Source organism: Micromys minutus (assembly GCF_963924665.1).
Source record: "Micromys minutus genome assembly, chromosome: 23".
Classification (NCBI taxonomy): Eukaryota; Metazoa; Chordata; class Mammalia; order Rodentia; family Muridae; genus Micromys; species Micromys minutus.
In genome coordinates this window covers 18,764,848-18,785,751 of record NC_137958.1, presented here as the reverse complement: position 1 = coordinate 18,785,751, position 20,904 = coordinate 18,764,848, and the positions used below count along the sequence as shown (strand labels likewise).

General features: G+C 36.1%; 1 protein-coding gene across 1 annotated transcript in view; it reads left to right on the top strand.

The window, feature by feature from the left end:
* Positions 1-20,904, top strand: part of PCLO (piccolo presynaptic cytomatrix protein) — a gene marked incomplete at both ends in the record, with an annotated part of 299,800 nt that overhangs the window by 884 nt on the left and 278,012 nt on the right. Inside the window, one exon of the mRNA XM_080936500.1 lies at positions 4,772-6,305. Within this exon, the coding sequence (XP_080792626.1) occupies positions 4,772-6,305 (1,534 nt within the window). The remainder of the gene's footprint in view (positions 1-4,771; positions 6,306-20,904) is intronic.

Below are 20,904 nucleotides of genomic sequence, written 5' to 3'. Positions count from 1 at the left end.
ATTAGCATATGCTAGTTAAAAAAATCATTGCTCTTTTATAATGCTAAAATGACTTTCAGTTTATAGAACATGTGAATTTGAATCACCTTAAGATTAGGTTTCAATACACACAAAAACAAAATGAATAAATGACAGTTATAAAACTAATCTGTAATATTAATGCATTCATTTCCTGTCTAGATTTCCCCCCTTTCCTAATGAATAAGTTGTTTTTTTAATTAGAGAACTCTGTGGGTATAATCTTGTTTTCTCCTCCTTTGTTACTGTAAACAAGCCTTTAACTTTACATCCTTCAGGAGAAAAAATACCTATCCATGGTCCTGAAACATCCGTTGAAACAACGGATAGGACTTTCACAATCTTCACTTGAGATACTGCAAGGTGGAGAATTCTCTACTTCATAAACTTGGGGGAAAAAATCAACTAGGCTGCCAGAATGCAAAGGCGTAATTTTGTCAAATACAATCATGAACTTAGCATAGGAACAGTCTAAATTTCTGAAGAGCAGTGATTTTGTTTTTATGTGCCATCTGAAATGTTGGGAATCTGTCAGGTTAAAAAAAAAAAAAAAAATCCCTATTTAATCTGAAAGAAAACAGTAGTGAACAAATTAGTCCCCAAAATTTGAAATGTTTTAAACTAGTATTGTTTTGGCCTTTTTCTTTAATTGTTATAAGATGAGCTGGATTTCTCTTCTTGCTGGAATCCTGACTTTAGAAAGACCTCAAGTGTGCATTTACTCTGTCGTTTTAGGATAATAATGAGAAGCCGTGCCTTTGTTATCCAGATCTATCATTTTTCAAAGAGGCTCATGCAACAGGTCTAGCATGGATATACTAGTGAGATCGGTGTTTGCATTTCTATCTTACTTCTGTACAGCAGATGCTGAAGAAAGAATTCTGTCTATACATGTGTTACTTTTGTTGTATGGATATTGCGGTATACTTTCAGAGTTTCCCATTACCAGCTGAACAATTTGATTACTGTTAGGCAATTAGTGCTCTAAATTGCTGGTAATGGTTTGCAAAAGACATGAACAATGAATTTCTGATTTTTGGAGCATATTTATGTTTTGCTGAAATATTCCTATTAAGGACACTTTTGGGAAAATGTGCATCTGTATGATATCACTTGACCTGTCATTGAGACTTTCAGGATCATAGCCATTAAATATATGTGTATATAGAAGGTCCAAATTATTTCAAATCTTATGAATTTAAGAGATGTGCATTTAGCAATGGCAGAATTGATTTATTCTTTAAAATTTTTGAGAAGTAAGGAATTTTAGCCCCAAGATTCAGATTGTTGCCATATTGACTTTATATAACTCACAACAAATTAATATGCATTTCTCGACCCACGTGTGTCTCAGGTGTGTCTCAGGTTCCTTGCCTCTAAGCAGTATAAAAAGATCTGTCTTACCTGTTCTCCTGTCTCAGGAAGTCATTTTGAGGATAACCCAAAAGTTTACAGTGTGTTTGTTTGTGTGCTTTGGTTTTTGCTGGATTTTTAATAATAAGGAATGTGATACATATAATGCACAGGAATCTCACTGCCAGTAATGGAAAACGCTCAGTATGGCCACAGATGTGTGCTGTGTTATTATTAATGGGTAGAAATGATTTTGATATAAATTTGTATTCCTTTACACGTGGTGAAGTGAGCAGGACTCCTCCTAGCAGCACACCCATCACGAGGCTGAAGGCCAGGCTTTTTAAAATTAGGTTCATGACTTTAAATTCTTCTCTTAGTCTTTGAGATCCTTATCCTCTCTCTAGTTTAGCAGTGAATAGACATCTCTAAGGTTATTTTTATTTCTGATATGGAATGTTTTATGTGACTCAGCACTGCCAAATTGTCATTGACTGCTGTGTTACATTTAAAAGCATTTCATCATTCCAGCTGCTTCTACATTATTATATTTGCATATGCCTGAAATATCATCTTATCTGAAGACAGTCTCTCTACTACCTTATGAAAGAAAGGTTCTACTCTGGGAATGGCAATAGTAAAATGAACAAGGGAAATGGAATTAAGCACCAATAACTTCAGCTGAAATCAGAATAAGATTATGATCAAAATTCTTCGTAATGTGGCTTTATTGAACACCCAGTAAAAGGCAATTTTATTACCACCATTCATTTTATTATTGAATATGTGATATGAGGTGTCTTGCAGCAAAACTCCTGCCATAAAAGATACAAATTGTGAATTGATGATTTCCTTTAGTGCTCCTTTGAGCCTCCCCTGCTGAGTGACCATCTGTTCAACTGTGTTTAGTTTGGTTTTTGTTTGTTTGTTTTTGTTAGTTTAATGTCAAACAGTAGATTAAGTCCAGGTTCCTAAGTGAACATAGAAAGTATCTATTTAAATCTGAGAAAACCTTTAGAAGAACTCAAGAAGCCAAAACCTGATATGTCCAAAACCACTCATTGGTTTTCACATTCACGGACTCATTGATTCATCAAACATTGATGCTCTTCTCCAAGGTGCCAAGTCTGATTCTTGTAATGACGAGATGAGTGACAAGAGGTGAGAAGAGATGAGTCCTCATATTCCCCAGTTCAGTGGATAAGGCAGAGATTACACTTTAGTTCACTCCTAGCAGAACGGTCCTTATGGAAAACAGCTCAGGAAACCACAGTTGTTCAGGCACCTTTACATCTTCATCCAGTGTCAAGTTGCTCTCTTTGTGGGCTTCTTTCTATTTGTCTTAAAAAACTTGAATTTACAAACTGAAAGCAATTAAAACTAAACTATAATTTGGGACCGGTCTTTATGGCCATGCAAGTCTTTTCTGGCTGGGAGTTTCTTTAACACAGCACAAGCTAATTTTTTTGTGGGGTGTTTATGCAACTATAATATAATTTAATAAATACCATGTTTGTCACATGCAGCTTCTTTTCCAATTTTGGTGTCTTTGTTACCATAAATATTTGCTACTTGTGAAGTTCCTTTTTGTTTTTCACTTGCTAGTACACATGCATAGGGCTAAATAAAAAAAAAAAAAAAAAAAACTGTTTCACAAGATACAGATCAAGATAAGTTTAACAGTATTTTCAGAAATGCTAATTAAATAAAACCAAGAATAATTATTTGGTCCATGTTTAAAGATAATTCTCAAGAACCACATACAAAGGTGCAGTATAGTGAAATTCCTAAATAATTACTTATAAGATAGGCACATCTGTAAGTTATCCTTTCAGTGGAGTTTTACATTGTATTAACCGAATGTAGAACATTTCTAAAATAATGCCAAACTCTGCGCATTGTTCGGAAATAAAATATTTTCAGTTAGGTACTGTGGCTTTTCTTTCTTCCTATGACAGACAGGGAGTCTGTAAAAAAAAAAAAAAAAAGCCTTTACAATCTGTTCAAATGTAAATATGTAGCAATGATTTTTTAAAAAATCACAGGGTTTTTGGAAATGACCCTGGGAATAGTTTTGAGTCTTTTTTTCTTTTTTTTTTTTTTTAAATAAAAGCTTTGAAAACATAGTATCATATTTTATTTAAAAAAACTTTCCTGGAAGAACCTTCCTACACTCTTGCATTGTTATTAGCATTAATAGTATATAGTGCTGGGATCAATTGCAATACCTTGCACATGCCAGACAGACACTATACCAGTGAGCTTCAGTCTACCATACTCATCCATTTTAGTACATCATTTTAGGTTTCTATGTCAGCGAAAACTTATTTTCTTTCTGAGACTTTGCTACAAGTAATATTTTTTTTTCATTTCTTTCAGCTTTCTTAGATCTGGATTTACGTGGGAAGGGTTAAGAAATTTCTGAATAAAATTATTACCTAGCACAAAGTTGAAATTATGTAGCTGTGTCCCTAACTATCCAAGCTTGAATTGAATAAAAAATATAACTTGTATTGTGATTATCTCAGATTTCAGGAGCTCCCAAATCATTAATTCTTCCCCAGGTTTCCTTCAAAGAGAAGTACATGATTTTCAAATATAAAAGGACATAAATAAAACAAAACTGCTTATCTGGTTTTCTCCACAATTACAGTGTAGAATGTGATTAGTTATACTTTTGTTGTTGAGAAAAATGTCATATTCAAAATTTAACATACCTAGTTTTAATTATTCAGTTCAGATCACTTAAAGCTTATTGTAGTTATATGTTTGTAAAAGAAACAATTGTTTTGCAACCTTCTTGTCACAGCTTTCTAGCAATGTCAGTGGTAATTGTTAAAATTAAAGTTGTGACAGTAACTAATGTAATAAACACTGATGAAGCTGTTCCATGTTTTCCACTGAGGAAAGTAGTAGAACTTTCCAAAATTGGGCTCATAGCCAGTTTCAGGCTGTTTGGCAATCAAGTTATATCCCAAGATACTTTAAGACTCATCTATGATGTTGCATAAAAAATTCATATTAACAATTAAATATTAGAAAAAAATAAATAATATTGGTCTTGCACAAGAAATGGTGTTTGGTTTAGCATACAGACATATAAGTTTAGTAATTAATACACAAATCTTTATAAGGTTTCATCCCTATATATTATAGTTTAGTAAGTATATGTATGTAAGTTTTTATTATTTAACAACTAATAACCACCCACAAGAAGATTTTGCTACGTTACTTTGTTGAAAATGTCTACTTATCTAAAAGTAGCAGACAGGAAACGTTTTACAGCCAATATAGGTTGCAGCAAAACTTGTGTCTATGTATGTTTGAGTTACAAAAATATATCTAAGGGGTTTAAATATTGGCTTGATTTGAATTAATTTCCACTATTTTTATTTTCTAGGAAACGAGAGTTGGACAGTAGTCAGGCTCCACAGGAACCAGGAAAGCCACCCGACCCTGGGCGTCCCACTCAGCACGGTCTCAGTAAAAGCAGAACTACGGACACATTTAGGTCCGAGCAGAAGCTGCCTGGAAGGAGTCCATCCACTATTAGCTTGAAAGAATCAAAGTCCAGAACTGATTTTAAGGAAGAATACAAGTCGAGTATGATGCCTGGTTTCTTTTCAGATGTTAACCCTCTAAGTGCTGTCTCCTCTGTTGTAAATAAATTCAACCCTTTTGATTTGATATCAGACTCTGAGGCATCTCAGGAGGAAACTACAAAGAAACAAAAAGTTGCTCAGAAGGACCAAGGGAAATTGGAAGGAATCACAAAACCTCCCTTACAGCAACCATCACCCAAGTCGAGCCCTAAACAGCAAGGACCAGTGAAGGAAGGGATCCAGCAAGATAGCTCTCCCAAGTCAGTATCTTCCCAGCAAGCAGAAAAACTAAAACCACAAGCCCCTGGCACAGTAAAGCCTTCTCAGCAGAGTCCAGCCCAAACACCAGCTCAGCAAGCAAGTCCTGGAAAACCTGTAGCCCAACAGCCTGGACCTGCAAAGGCCACAGTCCAGCAGCCAGGGTCAGCAAAGTCCCCAGCTCCACCAGCAGGGACAGGGAAGTCCCCAGCCCAGCCTCCAGTGACAGCCAAGCCCCCAGCTCAGCAGGCTGGATTAGACAAGACCTCATCACAGCAGCCTGGGCCAAAGTCTCTAGCTCAGACTCCTGGTCAAGGAAAGTTTCCACCAGGGCCAGTAAAGTCCCCAGCTCAGCAGCCAGGGGCAGCAAAAGTTCCAGCTCAACAGCCTGGCCCACAGACTGCAGGTAAGGTACCTGGGCCTACAAAAACTCCATCTCAGCAATCTGGACCCGGAAAGACACCAGCTCAACCACCAGGTCCAACAAAGCCGTCACCTCAGCAGCCTATCGCAGCAAAGCCTCAGCAACCTGTTGCCACAAAACCTCAGCCTCAACAACCTGTCCCATCAAAGCCCCAGCCTCAGCAGCCAGCCCCATCAAAGCCCCAGCCTCAGCAGCCAGCCCCATCAAAGCCCCAGCCTCAGCAGCCAGCCCCATCAAAGCCCCAGCCTCAGCAGCCAGCCCCAACAAAGCCCCAACCTCAACAGCCCACTGCTGCAAAGCCCCAACCTCAACCGCCCATCTCTGCAAAGCCCCAGCCTCAACTACCCACCCCAGCAAAATCCCAGCCTCTACAGCCCACCCAAGCAAAGCCCCACCACCAACAGCCAGGCCTGGCAAAACCTTCAGGTCAACAGCCTACAAAGCCGATAAGTCAAACGGTAACTGGAAGACCTCTGGAACCACCACCAACTTCTGCAGCACAAGGCCTCTCTAAAACCATCTGTCCTCTTTGCAACACCACCGAACTTCTGTTGCAAACTCCAGAAAAGGCCAATTTTAACACATGCACTGAGTGTCAAAGCACCGTCTGTAGCCTCTGTGGTTTTAACCCCAATCCTCACTTAACTGAGGTGAGTGCATTGATTTACCAGTTCAAGCTCTGAAACCGAAGCATTGTTTTCCACAAGTGAGACCTGCTCTGTCTCATAGGCCAGGGAGAGGTTGTCTCAATCTCTCCCTGTCTTTCTTCATCCCTTCTTTTCCCCTTCCCCGCTTTTATCCTTTTCTTTACCCTGTCAATTGTAAATGTACTTCTATAAAATATTTTCTCAAATGACAATCCTAACATAGTTCAGAAAGGTTTCTGAAAAGGTGGTATATAATATAAATATGACTTGAAGGTAGGAGCTGGACTCCTAAATTCACTGTGTTAAATATCTACGTTATTTGTTGTTTGGCATGAACTAATATTGCTGCAATTTTAAGCTGATGCTCTCACCAGATTTTGATATTTTTGATTTATGATTTGTTTCAGTATTTATTTATTTAGTTATTTATTGAGACAAGCTTTGCCATGAACCCCAAGCTAACTTGAAATTACATAGTTCAAGTTGCTTCTAACTTGTGATCTCCATTCAGAGCATCCCAAATTTGGGGATAACAGGCATTCTTGACCCCACCCAACTCTTATTTTGATACTATTAACCGAAATCAATTTGCATTTAATAAAATGGATAATTATCTTTTTTTATATAACCATTTCCAGTGTTTTTATTATTACCAGGAATTCAGTTTTCAATGACCACCATCCCCACTAGTGATTCTTCTAAATCCATAGATGACATACTCCCCCACTGCTGAAAGTCACAACTATGGATGAATTCACAGAAATGATGATATTAAAGAAGACTCATCATTGATGTGTGGCTTCTCAGAAGTTGTGTTTATGTCAGTTACCTAGGTAACCTGCCTAAACATCAAAGGAAAAGGGAGAAAGACTGAGGCAGAAGGTTATGGGTGTTTGCTCTCAGAACTGATAAAATAGTTCTCAGGTAGTCAGTAAGTCCTAGGTTAGCACTTAAAAGCCTACAGTAAAGTTGTATTTTAGTAGGTTGGTATTGGGACTAGGGAGAAGACAGTAAACAACACAATATGGTGGAAAAGCCAGGATACCCTTTAAATTGAAAAAAATAAATGATACCATGTTTGATTTTCTGAGTAGATTATCTCACTTAGGATGATACTTTTCTAGTTCCATTTATTTACCTGCAAATTTTGTGATTTCATTTTTAAAATGGCTAATTAATAGTACATTTCGTAAATATAACATTCTTTATTTAATCCACTCATCTGTTGAGGGTCATATTGGTTGTTCCCAGCTTCTGGCTATTGTAAATAGAGAAGGAGATTGAACGGTTGAGCAAGTGTTTCTGGAGTGAGTGCTAGAGTTTAGTCTTGAGTAGATGGATTCCCATCTTTCTGAGGGACCACCACACTGATTTCCACCATGGCTGGACATGTTTGCATTTGCACCAGCAATAGCTATGTGTTCCCTTTCTCCTAGATCATTTCCATCCTGAGCTGTCCCTTGTTTTAGACCTTAGCCATTTTGATGGGTAAAAGACAAAATCTCAAAGTAGTTTTGATTGGCATTTCCCTGATGGCTAAGGATGTTGTACATGTCTTTAAGTGCTTTTCAGACATTTGAGTTTTTCCTTTTGAGAACCCTCTCTTTAGATCTGTAACCCATTTTTAAACTGTGTTGTTTCCTTGACATTTAGTATTTCAATTCTTTACATATTTTAGATACTAGCCCACTATTGAATGTATAAATTGATAAAAAACCTTTTTGTCCACCTGCACTGCCCAAATGGCACTGTCCTTTGTTATGAAGAAGCTTGAAAGTGTTATAAGGTCCCATATATGAGTTGTTGATTTTAATACTTGTGCTAATGATATTTTGTTAAGCAAATCTTTTCCCGTGTCAATGAGTTAAAAACCTCCCCACGTTCTCTTCTATCAGGTTCACTCTATCTAGTTTTATATTCAGGTCTTAGATCCACTAAGAGTTGAGTTTTCTGTAGGTGATAAGTATGATACTATTTGTATTCTTCATGCTGGATGCTTCTGTAAGCTTTTATTTGGGGAGAATATAATATATAGTTGGGACCATGAAGCATTTTAATCTGAAGTCAACATTGTAGTAAATGTGTAGATTGGATGTGAACTTTCAGTATCTGTTTCTAATCTAGAAAATGTTAATTTCACATGATTGAGCTCAATATGATAATATGTCGACAAAGCAAATATATTATGTTTAGATATCAAATGGGAACTGATTTTTTTTAAAGCTCTCAGATGCTTTGATTTGAGTAGTTTTATGTTCCGATTATATTTTGAATAGAAAAATACATGACATATAAATTGTTCTCTGAGGGGGGTATAACATAAAGATAGAGTAATAATAAAAAGGGAATGTAGATAGAATGGGGTTGGAGGAATGGGCAAAGTTTTATGGTCCTTGTTTTTTCATTTGAAGAAGTTTAATACCTTCTACTCTATAGAAGGTGCATTTAGTTAATCTGGAAGACAGTTGTTAATGGGCTAGTGGGGCACTGTGTCTGAGAACACTCCAAAATAAAGAACAACAGAAAATGAAGGAGTATGTAATTTGAATTTCCCTAAAGGATAGAGTTGTACACTCTATTTTTAATTTTGTGTCAGCAGTATTAATGATGATAGATAGTTGTGTTCATTTGGTCATTCTTTTTTTCCTGAATTATTTTAGTTTTGTAATCAAAACTTAATGGATTTACAACCATTTAAATAACCCATTGCTCACATATAGACTTACAATTAATAAAAGAAAACATCACTATGTGTTCTCATAAATAATAGCCAGAATCATATTGTAATTAGGGGTGTGTGTGTGTGTGTGTGTGTGTGTGTGTGTTTGTATGCATAAAACTTTTAAAATTTTATTGAAATTTTACATTTGGGGCCATAGTATACTCTTTTGATGATTCAATGCTATGGCTTGAAAGGCAGATGCTATTTTCAAAAGTATTTGCATTTGTTATGCTTCAGTGGAAAGTCACAAAGCAGAAAATACAGTTATAAATATATGCCTTCTTTATTGTTTATATGCCCAACACTTGGAAGATAGATATTATTTAAATGTCTTATAGATGCAAGGCATTCTCTCATGTGGTTATGGGACAGGAATGTGACTAAAGCATGAATGCTGAACTTAACATGATTAAAACATTAAAATATGAATAAAATATAACAAAATAACAAAAACCATTTATACATATAAATTACGGATGTACCAGTAAATATAGTGTGGATTTAGGTGATAAGAGAAGAAAGCATTAATTTCCAGTGAATAAGATTGAGGGAGGATTTATGGAAAGAATATCTTTCTCATAGAATATATCAGGATAAAGACTAGAGAATATGCAACAGATTAGGACTTGACTAAGACCTGATATGTTGAGACTGAACGTGTTGAGGGTATTAAGAGTAAATCAGGGAGTTGCTCTGTGGCTCAGTATATAAAGGAACTGAGAATTCTTGCTGTGCAGGCCTGGGGATCTGATCTGGGTCTCCAGATCACACAGTGGAAAGAAATGACTGACTCCTGAAAGTTTACCTCTGATCTGCATATATGCAGTGTGGTTTTCCCAGACACTCTTTTTGTAATTCAACATAGTCTGCTATGCAGAGTGGAAGGCCATTAAATTACCTGCCCACTCTGGAGACTGTTGAGATGGGAGCTGTTCCAAAAACATCTTAAGAGACCCTGGCGGCCAGCCTAGAGTTCTGTTATGGAGAAAAAGCAGAGCTCTAGTTCATCTTGATGCTCCATTAATGGAATTAATCAGTACAATGCAGGCTTTCTTTTTGTCTGCTTTCTGACACACACAGGACATTTGCTTTCTAATTAGTGACAAATGATTTTTGTTGTTGTTTTTATGAATTTACTTTATCATTATCAGTGAATAACCTCAGGCAGGCCACAGCTGTGGACAGATGTAACAGATGACCCTAGTGCTGGATCATTCTTCTAACTCTTCTGAAGTTATACGCTTGAAGAAAATAGCTTTTCCTTTTCGGTGCCCTGAGAATAAACTAAAGGGTAGTGATGAAATTGTTCGATTTGTTTACTAATTATACACAGCTCTTGGTCAAAACTAGATGTTTAATTAAACAAAAGCATGACAACCTTTCAAGATAAAAACAGCAACAAAAACAAACTAGACTTTTATATACAGATTTGCAAGTACACCTTATTAAAAAGATGTTTCATAGACTTTAGTTGAAAAAGATAGTTTCACTAGTCACCCTGTGGTGATAGTCCTGCCATTACTTCTGATTTAAGAGAAACTCTCTCTCTCTCTCTCTCTCTCTCTCTCTCTCTCTCTCTCTCTCTCTCTCTCTCTCTCTCTCTCTCTCTCTTCTCTCTCTCTGTGTGTGTGTGAATGTATGTAAGTTTGCATGTGTATAAATATATGTGAGTTTGTATGTGTTTATATGTATATGTGTGTGAATGTGTGTGAGTTTGAGTGTATGTGTACACGTGTGTGAGTGTGTTAATGTGTGAGTTAGTGTGTATGCATGCTTGTGTGTGTGTGTGTGAGTTTGTGTGTGTGATTGTGTGTGTGTGTGTGTGTGTGTGTGTCTGTCCAGCATGAATTGTTATTAAGTTTCAGAAAGAGAATAGGAAATAGTGATGGTAAAAAAAGGAGGGACTGGCTAACATTTCTGGTGAAAGAAAGACTGGCTAGCATTCTGCTGGAGAGGGAAGAGTGAAAGAACTATTCTAAAAGAGAAAGGTGTTTTTTCAATTGCTTGCTGTTTTTAAGCACAGAGATATTTTTGGCACCTTCAATTCTAAGTAAAATTGCTACACAATTTCCCTTTAAATAGAAGACAAGCTCACAGATGTTGACCAGGTCCTTTATGGTTCCATCCTTTGAAGTATTAAAGTATAGCACTGGTAACATGTAGTATATAAATTTAATTGGTGAAGCAGCCACAGAAAAAGATGGAAATTGCAAGCAATTGAAGAGATGAGGAAAAACTGCCCAATGTGATCTCAGAGGTCCTTTGAGTCAGTAAATATAAAAATGTAATGAGTTCATTCAGGTAACATAATTTATGTGCCTCTGAGAAAGATTTAAAAGGATAAGTCATTAATGAATATGACACTCAAATTTCAGTGGACCGATTAGAGATAAAAATGGACTTCGCTAATGACCTGGAAAGCAAAAACTCATCATTGCCTCAGAACATAGAACAACAACAACAAAAAGCCAACAAAGTTCTTCAACAACCTGCTTAGCATCCACCAAGTTTCGTGGATGTTCTAGATTCCGGACATTTGGGCAAGAACAAACTAGGCTAGAGTCTTTACCTTCTGGGGGTGTATTCTAGTCAGCATCACAAATAACTAAAGCATATGGCGAGACAGATGGTAAAAGTGTCTTAAGAAAACGCACTGCAGGAGGCTGTGTTATGGACAGGAGAGGAGTGGGGTGAGAGCTGTGTCTCACTTCCTCTCTTTCAACAGAAAGTTAGTGTTTTAGGATTAGTGGATGACTTGGGTTATCAACATTCTAATGAAGTAGATGAGACAGCTCAGTGGGAAATGTGTTTGCCCCCAAGAATGATGAATGGAAGACTAGTCCTGGAACGCATATCTTTAAAGGAAAGAACCCAAGAGATGTTTTCAGAATTCTGCACTAGAACCATGAAATTTGTGTGCCACTATACACTAAATAAATAAGAATCCAGCAAAGTAAATCATAATTTTAACTGAAGTTCTAATTATTGAGTATAATCGAATGTGCATGGTGAAAGCAATAAAGGAAAGGAGGGCTACATCTCGTAATGTGTAATTCTATGTAATTTTATCAATGAGATCAACCCATTCATAAAGTTCTCACTGAATTTATTCCTAGAAGTAAGTGACATCAAATTATCTTCTGGTAAAAGTAACTTTATATAGCAAAATAGAAACACAGAGCACTGTAAATATATAACTTCAACATAAAATCAAAACTCAGGATGTTACAGCATTATCCACCACAGAATGTAAAAGCAAAAGGTGGTGATGCTGGTTCCAGGGGCCCTGCATCAGCACATGTAACGGAGGCTTTTATTCTTAATGGTACACCTTTTGTACCACCTTTAAAAAATGGTATGTTCATGTCCAAATTAAAATCAACACGGGTAATCTGAAGAGTTTACTTGACCAGCGTTATTACTTAAAAGAAATGTATATGATGTTAAGGGCTTGGTAAATTATTTAAATTCCATTCTGTTTTAAAGAAATACTTTGGCCCTGGTGACTGTGCTGAACAGCTTTTCCTTCCCACAGTAAGTACCTGGATAGTTTGTGGAGAGAGAAGTTTTGTTTTGTTTTACAGCTCTGTAGTTTCATTTTCTGATCCATGGCCTATTGATGTTGGGCCTGTGGGGCCATAGGACTTCAAGGCAGGAACAGGGGAAGGAGAAGACCTACTCACTTTATGGTGAAGAATAGAAGTCAGTGGGAAGGAGGGACAAGTTTTTCACTATCTCCTTCACTGGAATGTCTTAGTGAGTAGATCATAGGCCCATCTCTGAGTTCCCATCACCTCTCAGTAGTTTCCATTGTGAGAACCAGGCTTCTAACTCATAGGCCACTGGGAGACATTACAGATGCCAATTATAACAAAAATCTAATTGATGAAATCAGGAGAATTTGTGGTTATGAGTAATATGTAATTTTATAATATTTTTATTAGATACTCTGCATGTACATCTGAGATGTTCTCCCTTTCCCCTGTCCTGCTCCCATCCCCTTCGAAATAACATGTTTACAATGCTCTTCAGTCAGTATCTTTACTCTTATATTTTTCATCAGGATTATATGTCCCTTAGCTGGTATCCTGTTCCTTTGAGGTCTTAAGAGAAATGACATTTTATAAATCTAAGCATAAGATTTTTGGAAAATACAAAGCATTTGCTTTGATGCAATGACCTAGAAGTTCCTATCTCTTTTACCATTAAAGGCAGAACTCCTTGATTATAATACAACGAGTTTGCCATTAAAACTAGTATTCTAATAATGTTTAACTTACCAGAAAGACAAGATTATTTAAAATTCTGTACTACTTAAATATATTCTAACTATTTCATCAAATCCTGACCTTTTAAGCTGTCTCTCTGATCTTTAATTCCTTGGGTATTCTGTTTGTATACAGCTTCATGCTATACTTTCAGGCTTATCCACTGGAAGTAAGTCATTACATTTTGTTATTTCTGTCTTCTAAATGACTGACAATTTCAGATGTTTCTCTGAAGAGTTCGTTTTTATTAGGTTTGGTTGGCTTGTTATGTATTATTACAAGTAGTATTATGGTCCATATAGTTTGCAATGACAGATGTTATTTTGTGGAAGCAGATAACTAAGGCTAATGAGGTCACTTATTGAATCAGTAAATAAGCTTAATGTAGTGAGTAATAGCAACACCTGCCTGTTCCTGTCCTTTGAGAAAGCATGTATTTGTAACATTTTAACTCATGTCAAATATTAATTGCCCTTGAAAAGGCAACCTGTTACATACAGACATTTCAAGACAATTTCACTGGACACAAGTACAAAATAATGTATAATAACTTTACAATATTTATAAATCATATCTAATACATGGATAGCATCAGATGATCTGAGGTCTAGTTTTAGCTCTCTGCCTTCATGCTTGGTGATAGGAGTATCATTACTAGAAATAATTTGAATTGCTTAACAAACAGCTTTATGATAAACAATTTTTATTGCTATTTTCTTAAGAAAGATACTGATCTTTTGTCACTAATTTGGGAAATAGTCATTTGAACATTGTATATTTAAATGTTTTATTTATTAATTTATTTAAATTTTGACAGTATGTTCATGTTGAGGTATTTGATTTTTAAAGTTACTAAGCTAATTATATCAGAAAGCTGGAAAAAAATATGAGATTCCTAATTTAGACATTTGGGGTTTGAAGTCTTGTTTAACTAAATCAACTTATTTGATTTGTTTAAGCTTCTGTTTTCCTGAGTAGTTTGTTTCATTTCTTCATTGAGATACTAGACATAATTAAATGTCACTGTAGGCTATGAAACTAGAGCCATTCTTAAGTTGATATTATATCTACATCTTATTATTGTTGTAACTAATTGGTGTAATATTCTCAAAAACAGTAGGAAGTTCCTCCATTATTTTTAGTGGCATCTGTGGATAAAAATATGATTGTAAGAATTTAAGTTTATAGTGGCATAAAATTTGCTAGCAAGGGGACCCACAAGAATTCAAATTTACAGATCCCTTAAATTCACATCTACTTATAGACGATAACTTTATCACTAACTAGACATTAGAATCTCTAGGCATTCTCTAAATTTCTCTGTTCAGATTATGTATATTATAATTATATATAAAATAATTATATATAGAATAATTATATATATTCTCTGTTCAAAAATATGTATATGTTTATTTTACCTATCCTCAGAAGTTCAAAGAAATTCAATTTGCTGATAACTTAGTTTCTAAAAAGCAATTGGTATAAAAACCAAAGATCTTAAGAAAAGAACCTGTTCTCTTATCTTTCACAATTTACTCCTGCTAAAAGCTTTACTACCTTGGTGACTTCATTTTCCAACTTTTGGAAAGCAGAGAGCTTTGGGTTTTTGTTTGTTTGTTTGTTTTCTTTTGGGTTTTTGCTGTTTTTTTGTTTTTTATTAGATATTCTTTGTATTTACATTTGAAATGTTATTCCCTTCCCCCACTCTCCTCCACTTGTCTCCATGTAGGTGCACCCTCTCCCAATTAACTTCTCCACCTCAGTGCCTTGGCCTTCCCCTATATTGGGAAAATGCACCCTTACTGGACCAAAAGTCTCTTCTCATGTTGATGCTGGACAATGCTGTCCTCTGCTACATACACAACTAAAGCCATGGGTTTCTCCATGTGTTCTCAATGGTTGTTTTTTCAGTCCCTGGGAGCTCTGGAGGGTTTGGTTGGTCGATATTGTGGTTCTTCTCATGGTGTTGTAAACCCTTTCAGCTCCTTCAGTCCTTTCTCTAGCTCCTTCACTGGGGTCCCAGTGTTCAGTCTGATGATTAGTTGCATGCATGCCAGTAAGCACTTATTGGCATCAGCAATAGTGTTTCGGTTTGATGCCTGCATATGGGGTGGATCCCCAGGTGAGGCAGCCTCCGAATGATCTTTACTCAATCCCTGCTCCCTTATTTGACCTTGCATTTCCTCCCAAGAGTGTTTGAGTGTTTTGTTTTCCCTTCTAGGAAGGACTGAGGCATCCACATTTTGGCCTTTCTTTCTTTTTTCCTTCCTTTCTTTCTTTCTTTCTTTATTTCTTTTCTTTCTTTCTTTCTTTTCTTTTCTTTTCTTTTATTTTTTGAGCTTCATGAGGTCTGTGAAGTGTTTCTTGGGTATTCAGAACTTTCTGGGGCTACTATCTGCTTATCACTGAGTGCATACCATGTGTGTTTTTTTGTGACTGAATTACCTCACTCAGGATGATAGTTTTTAGTTCCATTCATTTGCCTAGGAATTTCATAAAGTCATTGTTTCTAATAGCTGAGTAGTACTCCATTGTTTAAATGTACTACCTGAAGCTGGAAAGAACCCAGATGTCCTTCAACAGAGGAATGGATACAGAAGTAGAGAGGTTTTGCTTTGAGCTAATCACTTTATCAACATTTTATAATAGAGATCAGGAAGGTGATAACTGCTTATCTTTACTAATATCATTTGAAATCTAAAAGAACAGGCAATAAATTACCAGTTTAAGATGCAACATTGTAAAGTAGAATATGTATGAAGAGAGAGGGGCAGAGGAGGTAGAGGCAGGATAGAGGGAGAGAAAGAGGTGGGAGAGAAACACCTAAGTATAAAACAACTTATCACATTGTGTTTTTTTTCTTTTCGTTTTATTTTTACTTATTCACTTTACATCCTGGTCCTTCAAGTCACCAATAATCTCACACACACACACTCCCTTTGCCATTGAGAATACAAAGGTCTCTCTGTGTTTTCTCCCACTAATACATCAGGCCTCTACAAGGCTAGGCATATTGTGTTTTTGCTAATAAAAAGCATTTACTATAAAAGATATTTCACAGAAACATGTTGCATCAATAATTTGGCAGATAGAATTTTTAGTTCTATGCTTAAAATAAATTTCAGCAACACATTTAATTTATGTAAAACAAAACTTAAATCCAAGATTCTTCACAGAGGAAGAATGACTTAGAGACATTAACAGAATTGAGTGAATGATAATGATAATTTAGATTGAATTTGATTGAAGCAATGGCATAGTAATGTAATGCCCAGGAATCTGGATTTGAAACCCCATTTCTCTAATATGTGTCTGTGAGTATGTATTTATATGCAGCTGTGCAACAATCAAATCCTTTACAGGTTAAAAGAGTCAAAGGTTCCCTTAGGAAAATACAGATTTTTACATGAGATTTCATTTCTTTGTTTTTGTTTTTTTTTTTTTTTTTTTTTTTTTTTTTAGTATTTTCAGCATTTTAAAAACAGTATTTTTCCCAATGTATGCAAGGTGACTGGCTTAATTTTCTCGAGCATCTGGTTGAGTTTTTAGCAAATATTGAGTCCATACTTATTTTGTCTTGTTTTGTTTTGTCCAAGTCCATGAGAATTGGGGTCTATTTCACTAGTGTGGCTTATCTTTTCTTTTAAAATTTTCTTTGAATTAAATAATTATAAAAAATACAATAAGCAAGACTTGTACAAACATTGTTTAATTGAAGCCATTGCAGTCATAAGCTGTAAAACTGGGATTTTGAGGCTTCTGTTTGCTAATCTGCTGAAGCACAGAAGCTTGAGAAGCTGCCTAGAAGTTTCAGTTATAATGTGTATCAGCTGTTACTGCTAGGACATTGCTTTCATCTTGTGTAGCTGTTGTAAACACAGACTGTCTTACATAACTCTATGTTTATTTCTATGGAGTCACTGGAACCTGAAAAAAAATGGAGCCTAAAAACAAGGTGACCTAAATCTCATGCAGTAGCCAACTTTATTCAGAGCATCAGACAATTTATACCTTGAGTGATTAAAAAAAGGTCCCCTGAGTAAAGTTTTCAAGGGTTCAAGCTGTGTATAATCACAATAACAAGTTGTGTATAATCACTAGGACAAGATGAACTTGGTAAAAAGACATTTATCACAGAGGCATATAAAAGATACTGTAAACAATTGAATAATGATAGCATGTAATAATGAATAATCTGAAGTAAACTCATTCTTATCTACCACACGTTGGAGGGGCAAGAAACTATAACCAAAGGACAATTCTAGAAGAAACTGAGGTCACAAGAGTCTTAGCTTCTTGGAGTTCTTCAGAAGCATTCAGGATTCCCTTCATAGGATGCCATTCTTGGACTATCCTCTGACAACCACATACTTAGATGTTGTAAAAGGTTCTTTACTGATTCAGTTTCTCTTGCTTTAGGCAACTGTAGCAAACAGTGAAGCATGCTTTTATCATTTGAAATTGCTTTCAAGGATTAAGAATGCTATTGTTAGCATCTGGCAAATGTTGTTTTGGTTTAATACAAAAGTGCACACTTAGCATACTTATCACAAATGATGGCCATAGCTGCTAAATTATTCAGCAGAAAACTGCAATCCACAGTTTAAGAGAAGCAACATCCAACTACTTTATGTGCTAAATATAGATTTTTACCAAGTTACCAAGAATGATATCACAGTTCTGAAGAATGCCGTTATCTACATTTTAATAAAAATAAATTATTCATTGATATGCATAGCTGAGGATTATGAGCCATCTGCTGCCAAACTGCTGCTGGGTGTGACTGCCTCTGTAGGAGGCATGTGTCATGTGCTCTGGGCAATCCTTGAGTAGCAGCAAGAATGATCTGCTCTTAACCTGGAACTTGTATTCTTACTTGGAATGTTGCTTTTTTTAGACTTGCTGTCTGGTTTTATTGTATTTTTTCCTATGGCATTCAGAATTATGTAAGTTTTTCCAATATATATTTTAAAATAAACTGAAGCATAGGTGAAAACTTTGTAATAGTTTATCAATAAAAATACCCTAAATGAATGTGTTACCCAACACAGGTATGAGTAAACATCATAAGTAAAGTGTAAAGATAGGAGACAAAAAAAAAATGTAAAATACATTTAAAAGTTAAAATGCAAAATTTCAAATCAGTAATCAAGGCATGGCCGACTTCAGTTTTTGAGATAGTAAATGGCATATGATCCGATGCCCTTGTTGAAGATGGGTGGCATTTAGGTAAAGATACATTACTTCATAGTGGACAGAATCACAAGCTTGGGTCAGGGAGGTTTAGATCACTAACTTGCTGGTCTAGATGGTCTCTATGATTTGCAGAAGAATTCACTGTAGAAGAAAAGAATGAAAGACTTTATTGTACAAAGTCATGATGAAAGTATCATTTAAGAAAAACAGGCCGGCAGTGAATATGAACACCAGAGAGTATCAGTCCCTGCAGCTGATATGAACACCGGTGAATATCAGCCCCTGCAATAAATATGAAAAATTGTTCTTTCAATGTTGCATTATTTCAAGGACATCAGCCATCTCAGTTGAGCAAACCATCCATTATAAATTTTAGGTGAATTTTAATCTTATTTTAGTGAAACTTGGTTGTTGCTGCTGCTGTTTTGGAGGGTATTGTTTTGATTATTTTAACCATTGTTGTGCTGAGGGGTTTACATTCTATTTTGGGGCTAAACACATTAATGTGATAGTCACAATCAGGTCTTTTTAGTGGTCCGAAAAAGACAGTAGTTGTCCTCCCCAAACCTTAGCCAGTGAAACTAAAATTTTTGCATTTCCAAGATCTGATACAAGGGCTCAGCAGAAAGGAGACCTTAAGCCTGTGTTAATCAGGGAGGTTTATTAGGTTATTGTGTGTAGATCTCTATTCATATACACAGTGGCCTGAGAATGAGCAGAAGCACTTTCTGACCTCTACCTTCCCCACATTTATGTAGCATATTAAGTCAGGAGACTGAATGAATAACAGTGCTGTGCTTTTCTTTCAGCTGCCCATTCCACGGGGCTGATTGAGTTAGATTAGCTTATTAAAGAAATGTGCTTTCATATCTTGTATTTCATTTATGGATTTTCTATAAATTAGCCCATCAGGAAGATAAAGTTAAAGTTGACTGGTTTGCTATTCGTCTTGTATAATCTAGGACTTTTAGAACATTCAGCTTGAGACCTATTTAAAACCGTGTTGTAGTCTTTCCTCTTAATACGAACATACTGAACACAAGAGTACTTTGAGGGCATGTTGGTTGAACGCTCCTGCAGTACCAGTGTTCATCATTCTGTTTTCAAGTACATGTAGATGATGAAAATGTGCCATCAGGAATGGGTACTGTTTGTGACAATAGAACTAAGAAGTTTGTTACATCTCTGTGAAAGCAGGAAGAAGTGATGTGGACTAATATGTTTCTTTAAAAAAATTGATTATGTTTTTTACCTGTAATGTCAGATGTTTGGTGCTCATATATTCCTGAATGTGGACATTCACTGGAATATGGTTGACTTACAAGGGGATACTCTCTTAAAGGAAACTGATTCTCCTTTTTCTAGCAGCACTCAAATGTCAGTATCCAGGAGTTAGGGTATGTTTTTATGACTATCTCCTCTCTCCATGTTGAGGTTTAGTCTGTCTTAAGCTTTCACAAGTCTCGTATATGTTGTCACAACCAAGATGAAGTGCTGTATGGTGAAAAAGACTCCTTTTCTTTGTAGTCATCCATGGTCTTCTACTCTTCCCCTCTTCAGTGATCTCTAAGTCTTGAGGAAGTGTATGTGATATAGATGTTCTGGTTAGGACTAGGCATTATGTAATCTATGTTCTGTACTTTGACTAGTGGTTGGTCTCTATGTTAATCTACATCTGTTGTTGGTGGAGAGATGCATTGATCTATAGATCTATATAAGTTATTAGGAATCAATTTATTACTATATCGCTTTAGCAGTATGATAGTTGGAGGGAGTCCTATTGCTATCATAAAATCTATGACTTGTCTAACTACAGGCTCTTCCCACTGATAACGATTCCTGATTTTATTTTCTGGAATGGAATATAGATCTGCTCAGAAGGTGGTCATTTTTCCCCATGATGCTCATGCTGTAATTGCATCATGGATGTGCTTTCCAGGGCAATTACCTTAGTCATTCACAGGATTCTTGGCTGGTTCAGATTGATGATTACTTTCATCACCCAGAAATATGCATAGAACATTTTAGCACCATGAAAACTGTCTTGCAGGAATTCATACCAATTGTAATGTCTTCATATGCTATGACTCGTGTATGTAGCATCTTCAACTATATGTTCTTATTGTCAAGTTCTAAGAGTAACCAATAGCACTGCAAATAACTGGTAATATTTCTGACAAACAGCTCTAAGAAAGGTAACTCATTCTAAGCACTGGGCATTTCAATTTCAGCCTTTGGGGTCTCATAGAAACTATCATTTTTCCAAGTCCCCACTCTTGGCTATCACAGAATGAAGATACAATCATAAGAAATGAGGGGGCAGTTGTTAGAAACATGGCTACCAGTGAAACTGGTAGCAAGTGTTTTAGCCGATGGTGGCGCAACAGGTACCTCTGCTCAGGCAGCATTAGAGACA